The sequence below is a fragment of the Mustelus asterias genome, unplaced genomic scaffold, assembly GCF_964213995.1.
Source record: "Mustelus asterias unplaced genomic scaffold, sMusAst1.hap1.1 HAP1_SCAFFOLD_145, whole genome shotgun sequence".
Lineage (NCBI taxonomy): Eukaryota > Metazoa > Chordata > Chondrichthyes > Carcharhiniformes > Triakidae > Mustelus > Mustelus asterias.
This window is the reverse complement of record NW_027590170.1, coordinates 30,596-55,591: the sequence shown is the minus strand read 5'-3', so window position 1 is coordinate 55,591 and position 24,996 is coordinate 30,596. Positions and strand designations below refer to the sequence as shown.

The following is a 24,996-nucleotide window of genomic DNA, read 5'->3' as shown; positions in this document are numbered from 1 at the left end:
TTGTCAATTTTTGTCTTTTCCATTTGAGTGTTTAACGTCACCAGGCTGGAGCTCAGAAAGGGAAATCTGAGGGAGGATCATACAGTAGGAACAGAACTTCATTCTTGACCCAGTCCTTCAGGGTCACGCTGAGAGGGACAAACAGCACTTTGTTCTTTTTCGTCACTTTTCACTGACAACAAAGTCCCCGTGTGGGTGAATCTTGAGTGTAAGAAATGTGTCCCAGTCGTTCTTTTCCATGGTTCAGAGCTCCTAGACACGGAACAGAAGCTCCTTCACAACTGTGTTTAGAGTCAGGAAGAACAATGGTGAATGCACCCAGAGGAAACACACATAGACACAGGGAGAACGTGCAAACTCCACACAGATAGTGACCCAAGCTGGGAATTGAACCCGGGTCCCAGGCGCTGTGAAACAGCTGCCCCTCAATGTTGGTCTTGGAAATAGGGCAGTGCTGACCCAGTCAGTTCTGGAATGTAAGTGGTCAGTTATCCTATTTACAGCAGCACAGCCACACCAGAAAGAGACCATTCAGGTATGTTGTGTGTGTAAATGGATTTATTCATTTTCCCCTTCTGTTAACATATTTAAAAGTTCAAAGGATTTGATCAACCATGAGTTCATTCTTATTTTCAAGTCCGTGTGTGTGTGTGTGTGTGTGTGTGGAGAGGGGGTGGATGGTAAATCAATCAGTTTGTTACACCAGCTGACACTCCAAGGAGTTCATCTTCAGATGTAGACGTTTGTTCCGCTATTAATTAAACTCAGGACAGAGCTGTGGTGCCTGTTGACATTAGCTGCTGTATTAGTTATTTGCATTTTATACCTTGGTGCTTTGGCTTCAGTTGTAATTGAATCACAAAACATAATTTTTTAATATGCAATAACATACTTCAATGGTGGCTATCTTACCCAGCATTCACAGTGAATCAGAATATGATCTATCCTTACAACAGACTTTGCGCACGCGCATTGTAGATCCAAAGTGCATGCGCAGTGGATGTTGCTGCCGCAGTAGCAGCAGGGCGGTTATATCGGCTCCGGGTTTCCAGGGAAACGGCTTATTCTGGAGGGTAATGCAGGCGGTGGGGTGGATGGGGGGGGCTTCATAAGCACCCAGTGGAGACAGGAGAACCCGAATAATAACTGCTCAGTGCCGCGTTCCAACCATTCGGGGCCGCGACCGCAGATGCCGAGTTGGAGGCCCCGAGTTGACGGAGACCATCTTTCTCGGAGCGATGGGCAATAGCGCGCATGCGCGCTGCTCCCTGTCAGCAGGAGGAGAGAATGTTGTGAATTTCTCTCCTGGACTGACAGGGATGGACTTTGGAAACTCCTTTTACAGGGAGTTAGAAGGGGAGGATTTACACACACAAAACTCAACCCAAGAGAAATATTTCTCACTTAATTTCTATTCTTGACTGACAGTGATGATCTTTTTTTACAGGAAATTTGACGACAAAATTTGAAGGGAAACTCAAACCAGACATCAGATCAAAACCTGCCAGAGTCACTCCATTCATCAGAACCTGATTGTAAGTGTGTCTGTAGAAAAAGATTCAAACATCTGTGTGACTGGAAATACGGAACAATAATGTCATGGAAGGATTTGCAAAAAAAGATGCAATGTTTTAAATTGAGTTGTTTAACTGGGAGCCTGTGTGGGTCAGTGTTTTAAACTTTATTTATTAGTGTCACAAGTAGGCTTAGCCTATATTAACACTGCAAGTTCCTGTAAAATTCCTCTAGTTGTCACACTCCGGCACTTGTTCGGGTCAATGCACCTAACCAGCAAGCCTTCCTGACTGTGGGAGGAAACCCATGCAGACATGGGAAGAATGTGCAGACTCCACACACACAGTCACCCAAGCCATGAATTGAACCCACTGTGAGGCAGCAGTGCTAACCACTGCAGCCCCATGGTGAGGACATGGTGATGGGTGAGTGTGTGGGACTTGATGCAGAGGACAGGGGTTTATATACAGCAACGTTTTTCATGGGTTAAATGAGGGACACTGACAGTCAAGTCTAAAGAAAATAAAGGAATGAATGAAAGTTCTAGAAACCTCAGCTGAGACAGGGATTTAGCGAAACTCAAGTTGGTAATGAATAGATGAGGCTGTCCAGTCAAGTCAGGAGGGAATGCATGAAATTTTCAGAAACAACACTAAGACAGGGCCAGGGTGAGCCATGTTAGGGGGATATGTTATCTACAGGAGGGGCGGAAGGTAACTTATTCCACATTGATTTCTCATCTCACATCTGTCTGTGACCAGAAAGATGTTTTTGATTTGATTCGTCCTTTATAAGCAGTGGCATACGACCCAATACTTCAAGGCTTACTCCTGCTCGTAATTCATACATCCGTATGTATGTTCACTAATGTCCTTTAGGGAAGGAAATGGGTACGATGGCTATAGAGGGATATGGGCCAAATGCGGGCAATTGGGACTAGCTTAGGGGTTTAAAAAAAGGGGTGGCATGGACAAGTTGGGCCGAAGGGCCTGTTTCCATGCTGTAAACCTCTATGACTCTAAGTGAGAATTAACTTTAGTTTACTCACAGACACTCCAAATGTGGAAACTCAATGTTGCGCCATTTGATTTGATTTATTATTGTCACACAAAGTTTATTTATTAGTCACAAGTAGGCTTACATTCAGACTGCGATGAAGGTCCTGTAAAAATCCCCTCGTCGCCACACTCTGGCACCTGTTCAGAGGGAGAATTTTAGCACGGCCAATTAACCTCACCTGCACATCTTTGGACTGTGGGAGGAAACCAGAGCATCCGGAAGAAACCCATGCAGACACAGGGAGAATATGCAAACTCCACACAGACAGTGAGCCAAGCCGGGAATCGAATCTGGGTCCCCAGTGCTGTGAGGCAGCAGTGCTAACCACTGTGCCACCATGTATTAGTATGAAGTGAAAAGTATTGTTTCTTGCATACCATAGATAGAGGAAGAAAGGAGAGAGTGCAGAATGTTGTGTTACAGTCATAGCTAGGGTGTAGAGAAAGATCAACTTAATGTAAGGTAAGTCCATTCAAAAGTCTGACAGCAGCAGGGAAGAAGCTGTTATTGAGTCGATTGGTACGGGACCTCAGACTTTTGTATCTTTTTCCCGATGGAAGAAGTTGGAAGAGAGAATGTCCGGGGTGTGTGGGGTCATTGATTATACTGGCTGCTTTTCTGAGGTTGCGGTAAGTGTAGACAGAGTCAATGGTTGGGAGGCTGGTTTGCGTGATGGACTAGGCTTCGGTCATGACCCATTGTAGTTTCTTGCGTTCTTGGACAGAGCAGGAACCACGCCAAGCTGTGATACAACCAGAAAGAATGCTTTCTATGGTGTATCTATAAAAGTTGTTGAAAGTCATAACGGACATGCCAAATTTCCTTAGCTTCCTGAGAAAGCAGAGACATTGGTGGGCTTTCGTAATTGTAGCATTGGCATGGAGGGACCGGGACAGGTTGTTGGTATCTGGTCGCCTAGAAACTCAGCTCTCGACCATTTCCACTTCATCCCTGTTGATGTAGACAGGGGCATGTTCTCCTTTACGATTCCTGAAGTCGATGACTATCTCCTTCATTTTGTTGACATTGAGGGAGAGATTATTGTCACCAGTTCACCAGATTCTCTGTCTCATTCCTGTCTCTGTCTCATCATTGTTTGAGAAATGACTCACTGCGGTGGTGTCATCAGCAAACATGAAAATCAAGTTGCGGGGGAATTTGGCCACACAGTCATAGGTGTATAAGGAGTATAGTAACGGGCTGAGGACACAGCCTTGTTGGGCACCGGTGTTGAGGATGATTGTGGAGGAGGTGTTGTTGCTTATTCTTACTGATTGCAGTCTGTGTGTTCGGAAGTCTTGGATCCAGTCGTAGAGAGAGGAGCTAAGCCCCAGGCCACGGAATTTGGAGATGTGTTTCGTAGGAATAATGGTGTTGAAGGCTGAGCTGTAATCAATACATAGGAGTCTGAAATAGGTGCTTTGTTATCCAGGTGGTTCCAGGGTTGAGTGCAGGGCCAGGGAGGTGGTGTCTGCTGTGGACCTGTTGTGGCAGTAGTGAACTGTAGTGGATCCAGGCAGTCTGGGAGGCCGGACTGATTTGTGCCATGACTAACCTTTCGAAGCACTTCATAATGATGGATGCATTCATACATAGAAGATGGACAGAGAAAGGAAAGATTTACAGTGCAGAGATCACAGAGAACAATTGTGTTTCACATGATCCAGAATCAAAATGTCGCTTTTGGGAGAATGAGGTGTGAGTTTCTTTGTGTCTCCCAGATTGCTCCATTTGTTCAGGGGTCAGAGACACACACAGATTCAGCTATTTCTCCCATTTTAATAATTTTAGAAATAGCTATGAGGATATCAATACATGTTTTCAAAGAAGTATGCAGTGTGAGGTCCCAGCCCCCTCACCGATGGAAACCCATTCTTGGAGATGGGACAGGTGTGTGGTTGGAAGGGCATCGAGGGGGTGAGACCCAGGGTAATGTTCTGGGAACCGAGGTTCAAATCCTGCCACGGCAGGTGGTGGAATTTACATTTAATAAAAGTTTAAATTTGAAAAGCTAATGATGAGCAAAAAACCATTATTGATTATCATTAAAGCCCATTGGGTTCACTAGTGCTGTTTAGGGAAAAACAAATCTGCCATCTTCACCTGGTCTGGCCTACATGTATCTCCAGATCTGCAATGTGGTTGAATCTTAAATTCCCTCTGATATGACACAGCAAGCCACTCAGTTATACCCAACTTTAACAAGGTTACTAAAAAGGTATGGAAATGGGCAGACCAGGCATAGGCCTTGGCACGGGAAACAGCCTTGTCGACCCTGCAAAGTCAGACTTAGAAAATAAATATTTGAACCTGGTTGTAAACAGCCTGCTTCAGCATCAGAGTGGGATGGTGTCAGTGTCCACGGGGTGGAGTTTGTAGCGTGGACTGAAGACAATTGTTTCATGTTTCTCACTCTTTAAATGGAGGAAACTTCTCCTAATCCAGGACAGGATCTCAGTCCAGTCGGGATGCTGTGTGACTTTGAGGTGATGATGTTCACATTCACCTGTGAACCTGGTCTTTCTAAATGGTGGAGGTTGAGGGTTTGGGAGTTTCTGTCTGGTTGTAGATGTATCCACTCCTTCACCTCTTCTCCTCCCACATCTCTTAATCCCGCCCATCCGCTGCCTCTTCACATTGAAGCTCTGGTCTTGTATAGGTTCAGACTGGCTCAAAGGTTCCCTTCCCTGAAGGACATTAGTGAACCAGTTGGGTTTTTGTGACAATCCATCAGTTTTCTTGGTCTCTTTTTCCCAGTGCCGGCCCCACAAATTACCAGATTCATTCAGCTCAATTTCACAACCTGCCTTTGTGTTTTTGTGGGTTCTCTCTCACTCTCTTTTTTTCTTTTTTAAATCAATTTCACAGCATATTCAAAGGTGAGGATTTGCAGTCGGAAAACTGAAACCAAACATCACATCAGGATCAGACAGAGTCGCCCAATTTATCGTAATATGCGTATCATTGGATTTTGAACATGGAAGGAAAAAGCACCGCTCACAGTGGGGAGAAACTGTACACGTGTTCCGTGTGTGGACGAGGATTCAGCCGTTTATCTGGCCTGTCAAAACATAAATGCAGTCACAACGGAGAGAAATTGTGGAAATGTGAGTATTGTGGCAAGGGATTCAGTTCCCCATCAGAGCTGGAAATTCATCGACGGTGTCACACTGGGGAGAGACCGTTCACCTGCTCCGAGTGTGGGAAGGGATTCACTCAGTTGTCCCACCTGGTGAGACACCAGCGAATTCACACTGGGGAGAGACCATTCACCTGCTCTGTGTGCAAGGTGGGATTCACTCAGTCAGCCCACCTGGTGTCACACCAGCGAGTTCACACTGGGGAGAGACCATTCACCTGCTCCGAGTGCAAAATGGGATTCACTCAGTCAACCCACCTGGTGTCACACCAGCGAGTTCACACTGGGGAGAGACCATTCACCTGCTCCGAGTGCAAAATGGGATTCACTCAGTCAACCCACCTGGTGACACACCAGCGAGTTCACACTGGGGAGAGACCATTCACCTGCTCCGAGTGTGGGAAGAAATTCAGCCGGTCGTTTCACCTTCTGATTCACCAGCGAATTCACTCTGGAGAGAGACCATTCACCTGCTCTGAGTGTGAGAAGGCATTCATTACATCAACAGAACTGTTGACACACCAGCGGATTCACACTGAGGATAACCCGTTCACCTGCTCCAAATGTGGGAAGAAATTCGCTAACTCTTCGAACCTGATCTGCCATCAACGGATTCACACTGACGAGAGACCTTTTAAATGCCCAGACTGTGGAAAGTGCTTTAAAAGTTTTGGGAACTTGATGACCCATCAACGGGTTCACACTCGAGTCCGTTCGGATGCTTTCACTGTGGGACTGAGTTCAGACAATCATCTCCTCTCACTGTAAACCAGCGAGTTCACACTGGGGAGAAACCATTCATCTGCTTCAAGTGTGGGAAAGGATTCAATCAGTCATCCAACGTGCTGACACACCAGCCAGATTGGAGTTTGCTGTTAATCACATCCAGAACTGAACTATATTTATTGGGGTCTGATGTTAACAATATCCAGTGCAGATTTAGATATTAGTATTCTGGATTTAAAACATTTTAAAAATCAACTTTGTTTTAATTTTTGAATGACTGCATCTTCATTTGGGAGGCTGGGATTATCCCCGTTTCGAGGGAACTAAGGAATAGACCATAAGCCGTAGGAGCAGCATTCGGCCATTCAGCCTTCATTATAACAATGATCTCATTGTGATTCCTGCTGGTCGGGAAATGTGCGATATTAATGCCAGTCTGTCTTTCTTTAATTATCTTCAATCCCAGTCCTCTGGTTACTGACCCGCATCAGTGGAACAGTTTCTCCCGACCTGCTCTATCAAACCATCCGTCCCCACCCCGATAATCTTGAACAGATCCATGAAATCTCCATTTCAGCTTCTTTGTTCCAAAGGGAACAAATTTGGGGGAGGCGATGCCTAATGGTATTATCGATAGACTATTAATCCAGAATCCCAGCTAATGTTCTGGGGACCTGGATTCGAATCCACATTTTGAAAAAGATGAATAGTGTCTGTGGTACCTGCTGGATGTGGTGCAGCACATTTCCCAGGACATTGGAGCAGTAATGAATGAGGCCAGGATGACAGAGTCAAAACAACATTATATTCTTTATGCTTGAAACCTGTCTTAGAATTCTCTTCATTAACTGGACCATCAATGTGAGGGGAATTAGCATCTTCTGTAATTCCAGAACCAAGAGACACTGATTACCTAGGGATGTTGTTCTGTAATTTACACTATCCCCCAGCAGGGCTCTTCACCCAGGCTGACAAGAGGCAGCTCAGTGTTCGTGATTTGTCATTGCTGCTGTTCCAGATGTTGTTCAACGTAGACTCAAGTTTAGAGAAAGGAGTGGAAATGGGTAATCAGAACTCTCACAGTCCCTGGAGGGTAATGGTTACTTAAATTTCTCAAACATTGTGGTTTGTAAAGACACTGTTATTTCATCTCCAGTATTAGTCAGAATGGGCTGTATTCTCCACGTGATAGGGCTGGAATTATCTGTGTGGGTGTGTGTCTATGAATGAAGATGTCTGTCTGGTTGTGGGTGTGTCTCTATGTTTGCCCATTTCTGTGTAAGAGACGGGGAGAGAGAGTGTGTTTGGATCTCTGTGTTTGGATATCTTTATGTGCTGCTCCTTCTTAGGTGGTTTGTCTCAAAGGTTCCTCTCTGGGTGATTTGAACAGAATCATTCAGAGATTCTTCATCCTGGGTGAATCCACAGGCTGACCGTGTGCTGTGTAAAACCTGACATCCACACCACCAGACCCCACTTTTCCTGGAACAACATCAAGTGTTTGCTGCTTTCCTGATCCTTCCTTTTCCCTCCCTTTTCAATTATATCACTTCTCATTGTTGTGAATTTCAGAGAGGACAGACTCATCCCACTGAATGCCCTCCAAGGACAACCGCCTCATCTCAGGAATCAATCCAGTGAAATTTAGTTGCACAAAGACAGTGAGCAAATAGAACAAAGACCAAAAGAGGGAAATAGATAGAGACAAAGACTGTTCGAGTGAAAGAGACTGAGTGAGATTTACAGTCATAGTCATACAGTGCAGAAAACACCCTTCGACCCATCGAGTCTGCACCACCAATAGCTACCACTAACTCCCATGCTAATCCCATTTTCCAGCACTTGTCCCATATCCTTATCTGAATGCTATAATATTTCAAGTGCTCATCCAAATACTTTTTAAAGGTTGTTACGTTTCCAGCCTCCACTACCTTCCCAGGCAGTTTATTCCAGATTCCCACCACCCTCTGATTTTTTTTTTCTCAACTTCCCTCTGAATCTCTTGCCAGGTACCCTAAAACTATGTCCCCTCATGATTGACCTCTCAACCAAGGGTTCTACTCACCCGGTCCTTGTCCTTCATAATCTTATTCACCACAGTCATGTCCCCCTCAGCCTTTTCTGCTCTAAACACTCTAAACCTATCCAGTCTCCTTATAGCTCAAATGTTCCATCCCAGGCAACATCCTGGTGAATCTCCTCTGTACCCCCTCCAGTGCAATCACATCCTTCCTATAGTGAGGTGACAAGAACTGCACACAATCCTCCAGCTGTGGACTAACCAACATTCTGTACAGCTCCAACATTATCTCTTTGTTCTTATACTGTATGCCACGACTGATAAAAGCAAGTGTCTCATATGCCTTCTTATCTATTCTATTCAGCTGCTCTGTTACCTTAAGTGAATAAGTACCCCAAGATCCCCATCTGCTCCTCTGATTTTACCTCGTGTCCTTCCATTCATTCATTATTTCTTTGTCTTGTTACTTATTCCAAAGTGCATTACTTCGCACTTATCAAGATTAAATACCATATTTTTTTTATTAATTTGTGGGACATGGGCGTCGCTCACTGGCCATCCCTAGTTGCCCTTGAGAAGGTGGTGGTGAGCTACCTTCTTGAATCGCTGCAGTATATGTGCTGTGGGTTTACCTACAATGCGGTTCGGGAGGGAATTCCAGGATTTTGACCCAGTGACTGTGAAGGAATGGTGATATATTTCGAAGTCTATCACTGTTCTGCCCATGTGACCAACCCAACTATGTCGTGCTGCAACCTACAACAGAGTGGGGTAGACTCTAAAAGGACCCTGGGTCTCTGGAATACTCGTCCAGTAACAATCCCACCATGCACATTGGTAGATGTATCAATTTATTTAATAATTTTATATATTAACCCTGTAGTTCTGATCGTAATTGGATGACAAAGCACAATTTTGTGTTGAACATTATCTCCTTCCTATGGCGGTCCTCTTACCCAGCATTCGCAGCGAGAGAGAATGTGCCGTATTGTCACAAGAGCAGCCGCTTGCGCAGGCGCAGTACCTGATTCTGAGTGGAGCATGCGCTGTGCGGATTCGGACTGGCCCATGCGCAGTGTGGGTGCTGGAGCTGCAGGGAGGCAGGGAAGTGAGTGCAGAGGCTTCAGAAACAGCCAGTGGAGGAGGCCTCAAACCCAGAATAAGGAACCCCCCCGGGCCCGAGTTTGCACCGACCCGGGGGGTAATTGCAGCACCTCTACAATCGGGGAGGTGGTGGTAATATCAGTGACACAGCCTAATGTTCTGGGGACAGGGGTTCAAGTCCCATCATGGAGCTGGGGGGGGTTTAAATAGAATTCACAAAACGCTGGAAAATCTGGAATATAATTTCACTTGAGTAACCATTACAGCTGTGAACAATTTAAAAAACCCATCCTGTTTATTCATGGGAATCTGCTGTCTTTCCATAGACTTGTCAACGTGCGATTCAGTCTCGAACTGCCCTCCTCAGGGGCAGGAAATAAATTCTGGTCTTGGCAATAAAACCCACATCACATGAAATAGTGAAGGAGAAACACTGATAGACTTGGGTTAATGGCTGTCATCTTTCTCGGGGGCAGGACACAGGCACGGTTATCACTGTCCCTGTGAGAAAATGTGAATTTCTATCCTGGACTGACATTGATGGATTTTGGAGTCTCCTTTTCCAGAGGGTGAGAAGGGGAGGATTTACACACAGTAAACTCAAACCAAGAGAAATATTTGCTTCAATTTTTAACTTTGGACTTTTTTTTTTACAGGATATTAGAAGTGCAGGAGTGGAAGGGAGAAAACTCAAACCAAACGTCGCATCAGGATCTGACGCTATCGCCTAAATTAGTGTAATCTGAATATCATTGGGTTTCAAACATGGAAGGGGAAAGCACGGTTAACAGTGGAGAGAAACCGTACACGTGTTCTGTGTGTGGACGAACATTCAGCCGATCATCTGGCCTGTTGAAACATAAGTTTAATGCGGAGAAGTGTGAGGTAATTCACTTTGGTAGGAATAACAGATGTGTTGAGTATAGGGCTAACGGGAGGACTTTGAATAGTGTGGAGGAGCAGAGGGATCTAGGTGTATGTGTGCATAGATCCCTGAAAGTTGGGAATCAAGTAGATAAGGTTGTTAAGAAGGCATATGGTGTCTTGGCGTTTATTGGTAGGGGGATTGAATTTAGGAGTCGTAGCGTTATGTTGCAACTGTACACAACTCTGGTGCGGCCGCACTTGGAGTACTGTGTGCAGTTCTGGTCCCCACATTACAGGAAGGATGTGGAGGCTTTGGAGAGGGTGCAGAGGAGGTTTACCAGGATGTTGCCTGGTATGGAGGGGAGATCCTATGAGGAGAGGCTGAGGGATTTGGGATTGTTTTCGCTGGAAAGGCGGCGGCTAAGAGGGGATCTTATTGAAACATATAAGATGATTAGAGGTTTAGATAGGGTGGATAGTGATAGCCTTTTTCCTCTGATGGAGAAATCCAGCACGAGGGGGCATGGCTTTAAATTGAGGGGGGGTAGTTATAGAACCGATGTCAGGGGTAGGTTCTTTACCCAGAGGGTGGTGAGGGATTGGAATGCCCTGCCAGCATCAGTAGTAAATGCGCCCAGTTTGGGGGCGTTTAAGAGATCCGTAGATAGGTTCATGGACGAAAAGAAATTGGTTTAGGTTGGAGGGTCACAGTTTTTTTTTTTAACTGGTCGGTGCAACATCGTGGGCCGAAGGGCCTGTTCTGCGCTGTAATGTTCTATGTTCTATGTTCTATGTTCTAAATGCAGTCACAACAAGGAGAAACAATGGAAATGTGGAGACTGTGGGAAGAGATTCAGATTTCCATCTGAACTGAAAACTCATCGACACAATCACACTGGAGAGAGACCATTCACCTGCTCTGAGTGTGGGAAGGGATTCACTACCTCATCCATCTTGTTGACACACCGACGAGTTCACACTGGGGAGAGACCGTTCACCTGCTCCAAGTGTGGGATGGGATTCATTTGTTCATCCCATCTGCTGAAACACCGGTGGGTTCACACTGGGGAGAGGCCATTCAACTGTCATGAGTGTGGGAAGGGATTTGCTACCTCATCAATCCTGCTGACACACCAGAGAGTTCACACTAGAGAGAGACCATTCAGATGCTCTGAGTGTGGGAAGGGATTCCCTACCTCTTCTATCCTGCTGAAACACCAGCGAGTTCACATTGGAGAGAGGACGTTCACCTGCTCTGATTGTGGGAAGGGATTCACTGATTCATCCGACCTGCTGAAACACCAGAGAATTCATAACAGGGAGAGGCCATTTATCTGCTTCGAGTGTGGGAAGAGATTCACTCAATCATTCAACCTCCTAAAACACCAGCGAGGTCACACCGGAGAGAGGCCGTTCACCTGCTCTGAGTGTGGTAAGAGATTCAGTCAATCATCCAACCTGGTAAAGCACCAGCAAATTCACACTGGGGACAGGCCATTCACCTGCTCCGTGTGTGGGAAGGGATTCACTCAGTCACCTCACCTGCTGAAACACCAGCGTGTTCACGAGTGACTGCAAGGACCGGATTTTGCTCTTAATCACGTCAAGGTCCTGACTATTTTCATTGGTGTCTGTTTCTGCTGATAAATCCTAGCCCAGTTGGAAGGTTTATATTTTGGGTGGAACTTAAATACACAAGCTTTATGTTCAACACAGTGTGATGAATGCTTTTAATACCTCAAACATGTTAGTTCCATTTGAAGGGCTTCCCCCTCTCCCGTCTCCTCCATCCTCACCTCCAACAAGTGTGAGGAGCTCATGGAGCTTCTTTGTCACCAAGATTGAGACAATCTGATCAGCTGCCTCTGCTCCTTCCCTCTCTTCCATTCGCCCACCGGGCCAAACTGTCTTTAAATTTCCTTCTGGCCTGACTCCTGAACTCATAAATACAAACAGGAAGTGCTGTAAAAACACAGCGGGTCTGACAGCATCTCTGGCGAGAGAAACAGATTTAATGTTTTGGGAGGCACGGTAGCACAGTGGTTAGCACTGCTGCTTCACAGCGCCAGGGACCCAGATTTGATTCCCATCTGAGTGTTTAACACACCCACAAGACAACGGAGCTGTTACATTATTTCTGCTGTGAAATGAGAACCATTATTATTACTCTCCATCCTTTTCAGAAATCCCCATCTTGTAAAGAACTGTTCCCACAAGATTTTAGCTGTAATTTATGCATAATTTTTATGCATAAAGAGTTTCAATCCACCAGGTAAATATATCTACCACTACAAGGTTATTCTGGTCCCCTCTTTTTACTGTGGGTTGCGGACCTGCAAACTCAATCTGCAATATTTCCCATTGGGACTTTTCAATTCACAGGTCTGGATTAACTTCGAATCAGATGATATAGAAACATAGAAACTAGAAGCAGGAGTAGGCCATTCGGCCCTTCGAGCCTGCTCCACCATTCATTTTGATCATGGCTGATTATCGAGTTCAATATCCTGATTCAACCCCCCCTCCCCCGCCATATCCCATGATCCCGTTAGTCCCTCGAGCTATATCTAAATTCTTCTTGAAATCAGACAAGTTTTTGCCTCAACTACATTTGGTGGTAGTGAATTCCGCACACTCACCACTCTCTGGCTGAAGAGATTTCTCCTCATCTCAGTTCTAAAAGGTTTACCCCATTATCTTCAAACTATGACCCCTAGTTCTGGACTCTCCCACCATTGGGAACATTCTTTCTGAATCTACCCTGTCTTAACCCTGTGGGAATTTTATAAGTTTCTATTAGATCCCCACTCACTCTTCTGAACCCAATGAATATAATCCTAACCAACTTAATCTCTCCTCACATGGTAGACCCTGCCATCCCAGGAATCAGCCTTGTAAACCTTCACTGTACTCCCTCTATAGGAAGGACATCCTTTTTCAGATAAGGACATCAAAACTGCATACAATACTCAGATGTGGCCTCACCAACGCCCTATACAACTGCAGCAAAACATCCCTATCCCTATACTCAAATCGTCTCGCTATGAAACCCAACATACCATTCCCTTCTTTACTGCCTGCTGTACCTGCACGCTTACTTTCAGCGACTGATGCGCAAGGACACCAAGGTCTTGCTTGTTATCGACCTCTCTCAATTTACACCCATTCAAGTAATAATCTGTCTTACTATTATTGCTTCCAAAGTGGATAACTTCACATTTATCCATATTATACTCTACATTATGCATATGCCCACACATTCAGCCTGTCCAAATCACGCTGATGCATCTCTGCAGCCTCCTCACAGCTCACCCTCCTCACAGCTCACCCTCCCACCCAACTTTGTATCATCTTCAAATTCTGAGATAGTACCTTTTGTTCCGTCTTCCAAATCATTAATATATAATGTGAACAGTTGGGATCCTCGTGCAAATCCCTGCAGAACTCCACTACTCACTGACTGCCAATCAGAAAAAGACCCATTTATGCCAACTCTTTGTTTCCTATCTGCTAACCAGCTTTCTATCCATCTCAAGACATTACCTCCAATCCCATATACTTTAACTTTACATAGTAGTCTGTTTCATGAGACCTTGTTGAAAACATGTCTAAATAATCCACGTCCACTGGTTCTCCTCGTACAACCTAACTCTTTGATCAAACTTCGGGTCAGAATCTACTTCGCCATTCTGTATCGAATTTGTTTTTAAAGTTCATGTCAAGCATCCCTCACATCCGTATTGGAATACCTGAAGGAAGAAGGACAAGTCAACCTTTGCAAGTGAAATCTCGAGATGAGTAATAAATGTTGACCTTGTCAGGAATATTCAAAATATAATTATCCAAAATTTGTCAAACTTGCTAACTCAAGACACAAGACAGATTAGCTTAAAAATCTTGAATCTCCATTTATCCCTTTCAAAGTTTCCATAATTAATTCCTAAGACCACATTAATATATCACTGTTCCTTCACTGATACTGGCTCAAACTCCTGGAACTCCCTCCCTAACAGCACAGTGGGTGTACCTATACCACAGGGACTGCAGCAGTTCAATTGGCAGCTCACTGCCACCTTCTCAAAGGTATTTAGAAGTGTACAATACATGTTGGCCTGGTCAGCAACGCCCACATCCTGTAAATGAATGAAAGCAATAAAAATAACAGTTGGGACAATCCAACAAACTGTAGCTCTTACCTATTTCCAGAGAGCGCACTCTACATTACTGTTATCACACAATATATTTTCTGTCTCAACTAATGTCATATAATGATTGCACTGCCCATTTTCTGATACTATGATATCAGTTCACGAAAAGGTATTTTACTGCACCATGAAATGCTGTCATTCCACACAATGCTAAAGGTTGCATTTTATTACATTAGCATGAGCGTTAATGTCAAGTTATAAATTAGATGATTCACGCACTGCCATAAACTACAATTCATATTTCAGTGATAATAAACTATTTCTGTAAATGCGCAGCAAAATAATATGAATAGTATATAATGATATAATATATATGGATAATATATATTATAAATAGATAATATATATTACATAATAATATAGTCAAAGAAGGAGGCATGGCTCAGGTACAAGCAGCTGGAATCAAGAGATTCCCTGGACGTGCACAGGGGACACAGGAGTATACTCAAGAAGGAAATTAGGAGAGCAAAAAGAGGACATGAGGTAGCTTTGCCTGAGAGGATTAAGGTGAATCCAAAGGGATTCTTAAGTATATTAAAGGAAAAAGAATAACTAGAGAGAGAATAGGACCCCTCAAAGACCAAAGTGGACACATACATGTGGAACCGCAAGAGATGGGCGAGGTTCTCAATGAAAATTTCTCCTGTCTTACTGTGGAGAAAGACATGAAGACTTGGGAAACTCAAAAACGTTGTGGCGATATATGGGACAGTCCGCATTACAGTCAAGGAGGTAATTGATGTATTAAAATGTATGAACATGGATAAATCTCCTGGCCGTAAAGTTTAACGTTTTATTTATTAGTCACAGTAAGACTTACATTAACAGCGCAATGAAGTTACTGTGAAATCTCCTGGCCCTGACCAGGCATATCCAAGAACATTGAGTGAGGCTCGAGAAGAAATTGCGGGAGTCCTGGTTGAGATATTTGCATCATCCTTAGGCACAGGTGAGGTTCCCAGAAGACTGGAGGGTAGCAAATGTTGTGCCCTTATTTAAGAAGGGCTGCAAAGGAAAACCTGAGAATTATAGAACGATAAGTCTAACGCCTGTGATGGATAAGTTACGGATAAGAGGATTCTGAGGGATAAGATATGCAGGCATTGGAAAGATAGGGTTTGATTAGGAGTAGTCAGCACGGCTTTGTGCATGGGAGATCATGCCTTATAAATTTGTTAGAGTTATTTGATGAAGTGACCAGGACGGTTGATGAGGGCAGGCAGGTTGACGTAGTCCATATTGACTTCAATGAGGCCTTTGATAAAGTTCCACATGGTAGGCTGCTCTGGAAATTTAGATCACATGGGATCCACAGAGAGCTGGCAAATTGGATACACAATTGGCTTGATGGTAGGAAGCAGAGGGTAATGTTGGAAGGATGCTTGTCAGACTGGAGGTCTGTGACGAGTGGTGTGCCTCAGGAGTCAGTGCTGGGCCCATTGCTGTTTGTTATCTCTCTCAACGATCTGGATGAGAATGTACAAGGCATGATCAGTAAGTTTGCAGATGACACTAAAATAAGTGGTATTGTAGACAGTGAGGAAGGTTATCAACAATTGCAGCAGGATCTTGGGGAAGTGGGCCGAGAAATGGCAAAAGGAGTTCAATACAAATAAGTCAGAGGTGCATTTTGGAAAGTCAAATCAAGGTAGGACTTTCACAATGAATGGTAGGACCTTAGGGAGTATCGTGGAACAGAAGGACTTTGGAGTTCAGGTGGGGCACGGTTCTCTAAAAGTGGAGTCACCAATAGATCATGCAGTGAAGAAGGCTTTTGTCATGATGGCCTTCATCAGTCAGTATAGAAGTTGGGAAGTTATGTTGTAGTTGTGTAGGATGTTGGTGAGGCCACAGCTGGAGTATTGTGTTCAGTTTTGGTCGCCTTGCTATAGGGAAGATGTTAATAAACTGGCGAGAGTGCAGAATAGATTTATAAGGATGTTGCCAGGACTCAAGGGACTGAGTTAAAGGGGGAGACTGATCGGGCTAGGACATTTTTCTTTGGAGCGTAGGAGACTGAGGGGTGATCTTATAGAGATGTATAAGATCATGAAAGGCATGGATATGGTGAATGCACTCAGTCTTTTTCCCAGGGTTGGGGAATCAAGAACTAGGGGGCACAGGTTTAAGTTAAGAGGGAAAAAATTAATGGGAACCTGAGGAGCAGCTTTTTTACACAGAGGGTGGTACGTATGTGGAATGAGCTGCCGGAGGAAGTGGTTGAGGCAGCGACATTGACAACATTTAAAAGGCATTTGGACAGATACATGGATAGGAAAGGTTTAGAGGGATGTGGGCCAAATGCAGGCAAATGGGGTTGGCTTAAATGGGCAATTTGGTCGGCATGGACCAGTTTGGACTGAAGGGCCTGTCTCCGTGCCATAGACTCTCTGATTCTATGACCACACACACTGAGTAGTTAGGGAACGGAATTTGTCGTGGTGACTGAAGACAATGGTTTTAATTTTAACTACAGGAAATTTCTGTTCATTCAGTACTGGATGTGGGATGAGCAGTTTGATAATTTAGTAACAGTAAAGGAATGGAGAGGGATGGGTGTGAGGTAGAGCTGGGTGTTGTCAGTGTACATGTGAAAACTAACACGGTGCTTTTGGATCATGTCACCCAGTGGCAGCTTGTAGTTGAGAAATAGGAGGGGCCAAGGATAGATCCTTCGGGGACACTGAGTTCAGGGGGTATGTAGAGGAAAGAGAGATTATAGATGGGGCAATAATTTGCAAAGATTGTGCAGTCAAAAGATTTGATGACGGTGGATTTAAGAGAGACAGTGCCAGAAGAGAGAGAGTAGGGTTGTATTTTTCAAATCTGTACGTAAGGTAGAGAGGTGGGGAGAACACAGAGGCAGATATAGAGATAAAGACTGAGCGAGAGATGGGGAGAGAAACACAGATGGCAATACTCTGAGATAAACAGGGGGAAAGACAACAATAGATAATGAAGGAGAGACAGTGGGTGAGCTAGAGGGGGAGAGAGAGAGAGAGAGAGCTATTGACATGGGGAAGTTGGTTGTCCTGCAGGTTAGTGAGATTAGGATCAAAGGGAGATAAGATATGAGTTCAGAACTTGGACAAAAACAGTTTACCCTGGTGGTCCAGTGGAAGGGAGGAAGCAGCTGATCAGATTGTCTCAATGTTTGTGTCAAAGAACCTCCTGAGCTCTTCTCAGTTGTTGGAGGTGAGGATGCAGGAGACAGGGGAGAGGGAGAGGGAGAGCCCTTCAGAAGAATCTGAATTGTGTTAGAGATATTTTTTTAAAACTGGCCAGTGTTTGATTAACATGAATCTAATTTAATTGTATTTTGAATCCAGAATACTATCTATTATAACTGGATAGGAGTTTATGAACATCAGCAGCAACAGACCCCAATGAACATGGTTCAGGCCTGGATGCGATTAACAGAAAGATCCAATCTCTTTAGTTACTTGTGAACTTGTTGGTGCATCAGTAGGTTGGGAAACTTAGTGAATCCCTCTCCACACTTGGAGCAGATGAACAGCCTCTCCCCAGTGTGAACTCGCTGGTGTCTCTGCAGAGTGGATGACTGAGTGAATCCCTCCCCACACTCTGAACAGGTGAATGGTTTCTCTCCACTGTGAGTGCGCTGGTGTACAGTGAGATGTGACAAACGTCTGAACCCAGTCCCACAGTGTGAGCACCTGAACGGCCTCTCCTCAGTGTGAAGACGTTGATGGTACATAAGTTCCTGGGAAGTTTTAAAAGATTTCCCACAGTCTGGGCATTTAAAAGGTCTCAGGTCAGTGTGAACTTGTTGGTGCGTCATCAGGTTGGCTGAAAAAGTGAATCCCTTCCCACACACTGAGCAGATGAATGGTCTCTCGCCGGTGTGAACTCGCTGGTGGGTCAGCAGGTTGGATGACTGAGTGAATCCTTTCCCACAATCGGAGCAGGTGAATGGTCTCTCCCCAGTGTGAGTGCGCTGGTGTGTCAGCAGGGTGGAAGATTTAGTAAATCCCTTCCCGCAGTCCGAGCAGGTGAATGGTTTCTCCCCGGTGTGACTGCGATGATGAATTTCCAACTGGGATGGGTAATCGAATCCCTTCCCACAGTCCCCACATTTCCACGGCTTCTCCTCAGTGTAGTGACATTTATCTTCTGACAGAGCAGATGGTTGGTTGAAGTCTTGTCCATACACAGAACATGTGTATAGTTTCTCCCCACTGTGAACAGGGCGTTTTCCTTCCATGATCAAAATCCAATGATATTCAGGGTACGATAAAATAATTGACTCTCAGATTTTGATGTGATGTTTCGTTTCCTGTTCCACGACTGCAAACCTTCCCTTCTGTTACTCTGCAAAATTGATTTAAAACAGAAAAAAGGAAGTGAGAGAGAACCCCCAAACACAAAGGCACGTTGTGAAATTGAGCTGAATGAATCTGGGGCCGGCACGAGAAGAAAGTGACCATGAAAACTGCTGGATTGTTGTAAAAACCCAACTGATTCACTAATGTCCTACAGGGAAGGGAACCTGCCACCTGGTCTGGACAAGACTTTGGCCTCTGAGGGAGGAGAAGGAGGGAGAGAGGGAGGAAGAGAGAAGTGGAGAGGCAGGAGGCGAAGAAGAGGGATTTTATACATAAACCACTCAGCCAGAACTTTGACCGAATCATTAAACACTGAACCTCCTCACCTCAAAGGACCAGGGCAGCGGGATTATGTGAACACTATCACCTGCAAGTTCTCCAACACACACACTGCACTGACTTGTCTGACAATCCACTTGCATATTAGGAAGTACAAAGCCATTGCCTTCAGTCTCTTCTACAAACTCCATCCCCTGGACATGGACTCCATCCCTCCCACTGGTAACAGCCTGAGGCTCAACCAGACTGTTCACAGCCAGGGAGTATTTTGTGTTACTGAGATGAGCTTCCAACCACATATCAACATCACCCAGAGCATCTATTTCCACGTCACTGACGTCATTGACTCCACCCCAGTCTCAGCTTACCTGCTACTGAAACAATCATTCTTTCCTTTGTTACCTCTGGATGTAATTATCCAAATGCCAGCCGGCCTCCCACATTCAACCTCTCTGTAAACTTGAGCTCATCCAAACCTCTGCTGCCCATGTGCTTACTCACATCAAGTCTTGTTCACCCATCACCCCTGTGCGCACTACAAAAGGAACTACAAAAGGTTGTGAATGTAGCCCAATCCATCACGCAACCCAGCCTCCCATCCATTGACTCTGTCTACACTTCTCGCTGCCTCGGCAGAGCAACCAGCATAATTAAGGATCCCACGCAACCCAGACATTCTCTCTTCCACCTTCTTCCTTTGGGAAAAAGATACAAAAGTCTGAGGTCACGTACCAACCAACTCAAGAACAGCTTCTTCACTGCTGCTGTCAGACTTTTGAATGGACCTACCTCGCATTAAGTTGATCTTTCTCTCCACTCTAGCTATGACTGTAACACGACATTCTGCACTCTCTCGTTTCCTTCTCTATTTGTATAGCTTTGTATAGTGCGCAAGAAACAATATTTTTCACTGTATGTTAATACATGTGACAATAATAAATCAAATCAAAAATCATGACCTACAAAGGTTCCAGATCAATAAACAAACTATTTCTTTTTAAATTCTCAAGCTTATTTTAAAATTCTTCCATGGCTCCTACCTATCTCTGTAATCTCCTCGAGACTCTCAAAACTCAGAGATAGAATCATCGAATTCCTAAATGTGGAAGGAGGCCATTTGGCCCATTGATCCTGCACTGACAACAATTCCACCCAGACCTTATCCCCATAACCCCACATATTTACCCTGCTAATCCCCCTGACACTAAGGGGCAATTTAGCATGGCCAATCCACCTAACCTGCACATCTGTGGAGTTGGATCTTTGGAGATCTCTGTACTCTTCTTTCCCTGACCATTCCTTATTTTAAACTGTTTGACCTTTGGAGGCTGCATCTTCAGCTGCTGTCGTGGTTCCCCAGGACGACAATTCGTTCACATCGGTTTAAAACAGAGAGTCTGAGCAGCGATCTTCCAAGCAATAGACTTTATTTCTCAGCACAAGCGATAAAGTCGGGATCTCCGGATCAATCCAAAGAGCCCTTGGGCTTACAATCTTTTATGTACATTTCAGCCTCATATCTCAAGATCCTTATCTCCCTTTTACAGCCTGTCCTTGGTTGTTATCTTACCCTACAGCCCAACCTTTCTTTGGCCACCATTATTTTTAGTTGACCCTTTATCTGTTTTCTTTGCAATTGGTCGTTCCCTGTTATATCTCTTCGTTTCTTAAACCATGGTGGTTATAACTCTTGCTCTTATCTGAACTTTTCTGTTTGTACAATAATCGTGGTTTTGCAGGCTAAGGCCGAATGTGTTTAGAAGAAAAGACATCCCCTCTTGCTGATTTATGGTCCACTAATGTGTTTAGAAGAAAAGACATCCTCTCTGCTGATTTATGGTCCACTAATGTGTTTAGAAGAAAAGACATTCTATCTGCTGATTTATGGTCCACTATTAAGTTGAACCACCGAGCAGTTTTCCTTGTTTTCCCAGGTGGCTATTGTTTGCTTTCCTTAATTAGTGATTGCTATATTACTTCTCTAGTTCCTCTAGTTCCTCCACTTTGATCATATCGACTACACTTGATTATATTAGGTCGGGTCACACGAGGTTACTTTAGGTTATATACCCATCTCACTACTCACCTAAATCTGCTATATCATTTTACTAAAACCTGTGAATCTGAATTTCATACCTAGCTCATACAATATCTAATACAATTTCCCTTACAATCCCCCCTTTGAGGCTTCCCTAGCCTCATCCCAATTATCAAGCTCAAATAATCCCCTTGCTCAATCCCATTTGTATTTTATTTTAATCACTTTTCCCAGGCGATGTGGAGGAGCCGAATATTTTGGTCAGGGATCAGTGTCCCTATTCTAACTTTATCATAATTTGTCTATCCCGGTTCTGATTTTTGGGTTGCTCCTCCAGATTGCCTGCCCCTGACAGTCATCAGCCAAAAACCTTCCCACTCTTGTCTAGGGAAGGGAAAAAGACTGATTCTTGTGTACAGACTAAGTTCTCCTGGTTTCGTGCGGACTTCAGCAAGGTGCTGTTGTTTCCACAAGGTGATCTTCCACTATTGTAGTTATTTTACAGAGTGACGAGTTTCAACTTCGACCAAGGTCATTGTGAATCCACTCAGCGGGGGCGGCTCAAGATTTTCCCATTCCTCTGTTTTTTCTCTCGAGCGTGAGCTGCTTAGCACCCGCGTCACCATCTGCCGCGCTGTCATTCTGGTAAGGAAGGATCTCAGGGCGGGTAAAAAACAACAAAATATCAATCCCAGAATGATTATTGTTGCGATTGCTACAGCTCCAGCTTTGGCAAACCACGCCCCCCATCTCCCTAATATTCTGTCCAGCCAACTCCATACCTCATGCCCAAACCCAGCATTTTCTTTCACTTCTTTCTTAAGATTTTTTAACTTATTCATGGCTTGTGTAAATGACCCTTCTGGATTAGTGTTATTAGGGATAAATGTGCAGCACTGATCCCCAAACATAACACACACCCCTCCTTTCTCTGCCAGGAGCCAATCTAACGCCTGTCGATTTTGCCACGCCATTTTGCTGGTCGCATCCAACTGCTCTCCTAAGGCCTCCAGGGCATCATTCGTATAATTAATAAACCTCTGCTGATTATAATAGATGTAATTGATCCACTCAGTATTCTTGCTGGGTGTGATCCAAACAAAGAGGGATTCAAACCCTGCAGCTATTTCGTTCCTAGCTTTGAACTCATTTGGGATGCCGCGGGGCTGTCCGATTGCGTCCAATTTTATCGTAGGGTCAGGGGTATATGCCCTCTTAACTTTTTGTGATTTAATTTCTCTTTCCACCGGTAGTATCACAATGCTCTGGGCAAGCATAACTCGTGCACATAGTCCCTTCCAATTCTGTGGTAATTTTGCCAATAGCCCTTTCTCCGGGCCACAAAGCCACCAGAGATCGGCCAGTTGATTTTCTTGATAGTCTAACACATAAGGAGGGGGTGCCCATCCCCCTCCTGAGATGATCAGATTAAGAACATTGGTTATATTCCAAATCCTTTCACACTCTCCTGTGTAATTTCCCACACTACTTCCTGTGCTACTTTCCCTCCAATAGCAATCTTGGATTTGTAAGTTGGGCTCTACACTCCATTCCTTTGGGACCGCGTCCACTGCCGTTTTTGGCCACTTTGGACATCTGTGGGTCAAGTTGTAGATGCCCTTTTTTACCCCAGCAAACAGGATGCAGTGGTATTGACACAACGGCGGCTCACCTTTACAAACGTTATCACATGCGGATCCGGAACAGTTTATCTTCTCATACGAGTAGTTCCGATTCCCTATCATATGATACCGTATATATGTGGTATATGGACGGCAATTTTCCTTTCTCCAGCTTTGTTTCCTGGTTCCACAGTCTCCTGATCCCCATGGTATATCAGTTACTTGGGTGTTAGGTTTCTCTGATGCACATACCTCACACTGACTTAGTATGTAGTCAATCGAGTTTTGCAGGTATGGTGACCAGAATCCTTCCTTCTTGATCTTTCTCGCCACTTCTCCTCTTGCACAGTGGTCCACTCCATGCGCTTTGCTAATTAGTACGGTTAGTAATGATGTGGGTGCTATGACTAATCCCTCCCCATTTCTCCATATCCTGTCCTGTTGTCCCTGTAGTGCTCCTCTATCTTTCCACATTGCCTTTTCAGCTACAGAGGTTTCCTCCTGTAACTGTGCTACATCCTCTAATGTGATATGAGGTTCGATATCCCCCGTACCTGGCCCTGGGTGCGGCCTTGCTATTTCTACTGGGGCTATCGTAGCCTCAATGCATCCTGACGCTTCTTTAGCTGCCTTGTCGGCTTTGGTGTTTCCCTGTGTGATGCTGTCTGCTCCCTTTTTATGCGCCTGACACTTAATTATGGCTAATTCCCTTGGACCCATCATGGCCCTTATTAAAGCCCTGATTTGACCTTCGTGTTGTCTTGGTCCTCCTCCGCTTTTCATAAATCCCCTTTGCTTCCATATTGCCCCGAACAGATGGCAGACCCCGTGGGCATAGGCCGAATCAGTATAAATTTCCAATGCTTCCCCGTTTGCTAGCTCACATGCTCTGGTCAATGCTTTAAGTTCTGCCAGTTGGGCTGAACAGGGCTGTTCACATTTCTCTGCTTCTATGACTTCAAGTGTTTCCCCTTTCTGTTCAACTATGGCATAGCCTGCGTGGTTTCCTAAGTGATCCCTGTAACATGAGCCATCTACATACAGTATCCTTTTCCCTTCTGTCACTAGTCCCTCTGCTCTTAAATCTTTTCTCAGTTTCATAAATGTTTTTGCTTCTCTTAAGCATTCATGTTCTTCTCCTTCATGAGGTAATGGCATGTAATCAGCTGGATTTACTCTGTTGCACTTTATTATCGTGATATCTGGAAATGTGGTTAGCATTCGATAATGATGGATCCTAGCAGGTGTCAGCACAAATTTTCCTTGCTCAATCAATTCAGCTACCTTATGGTATACATGTATGTTTATCGGATATCCCATTGTGACCGTGGCTGCCTTTTCGTACGCCCACCAAGCTGCTGCCAGGCCTTGATAGCACGGAGGGTATCCCATCGCTACGTCGTCTAGCTTGGTACTGTAATATGCTACAGCCTGCCTTCGTCTACCCTTGCAATTTTCCTGCATTAACATTGCTGTAGCAATTCCGGCTTCTCTGTTACTCACAAATAAGTCAAAGGGTTTGTCATAGGTCGGTAAGGCCAATGCTGGTGCCTGTGCCATTTCTCTTTTCACGTTTTCAAATGCGTCTGAAGCATCTTTATCCCATTTTAGTTTGGCTTTTAATTCGTCACACCCTGCCTCCTTCATTATCTTTCGTAGTGCCTGCGTTTTTTCGGCATAGCTTTCCACCCATTCTGAACTGAATCCTGTCATTCCCAAAAATGTCATCATTTGTCCCACCGTCCGTGGTTTCGGAACTTGCAGTACTGCTTCTATTTGCTGTGAAGCTATCTCCTTCTGTCCTGCTGATATTTCTCTTCCCAAGTATTCTACCTTTTTCTGGCACAGCTGCAGCTTTTTCCTTGATACTTTATGACCCCCTTCTGCTAGTCTTTCCAATAGTTTTAAACTATCCTTCCTGCACTGTTCTTGTGTTTCTGTGCATAATAATAAATCATCCACATATTGTATTAGTGTTCCTTCCAACTGTATTCCTTCTAAATCTGCTCTCAACACTTGATTGAATACATGTGGGGAATGTTTAAATCCTTGGGGCATCCTATGTATGTGTAT

At 44.5% G+C, this 24,996-nt stretch overlaps 2 protein-coding genes and 1 pseudogene across 2 annotated transcripts in view; 2 read left to right on the top strand and 1 right to left on the bottom strand.

Annotated features, from left to right (window-relative positions):
- LOC144484934 (uncharacterized) overlaps positions 1–18,956 on the bottom strand; it is a 72,507-nt gene extending 53,551 nt beyond the window's left edge. The window contains exon 1 of the mRNA XM_078203294.1: positions 18,436–18,956. Within this exon, the coding sequence (XP_078059420.1) occupies positions 18,436–18,863 (428 nt within the window). The 5' untranslated portion in view covers positions 18,864–18,956. The remainder of the gene's footprint in view (positions 1–18,435) is intronic.
- LOC144484927 (uncharacterized) lies at positions 999–6,665 on the top strand (annotated as a pseudogene).
- Positions 10,349–12,728, top strand: LOC144484931 (uncharacterized). Its single transcript, XM_078203291.1, has 2 exons — positions 10,349–10,448; positions 11,237–12,728. Exons 1-2 carry the CDS (start codon positions 10,432–10,434, stop codon positions 12,000–12,002), a joined length of 783 nt encoding a protein of 260 aa, XP_078059417.1. The 5' UTR covers positions 10,349–10,431; the 3' UTR covers positions 12,003–12,728.
- Positions 18,957–24,996: the final 6,040 nt, after the last annotated feature.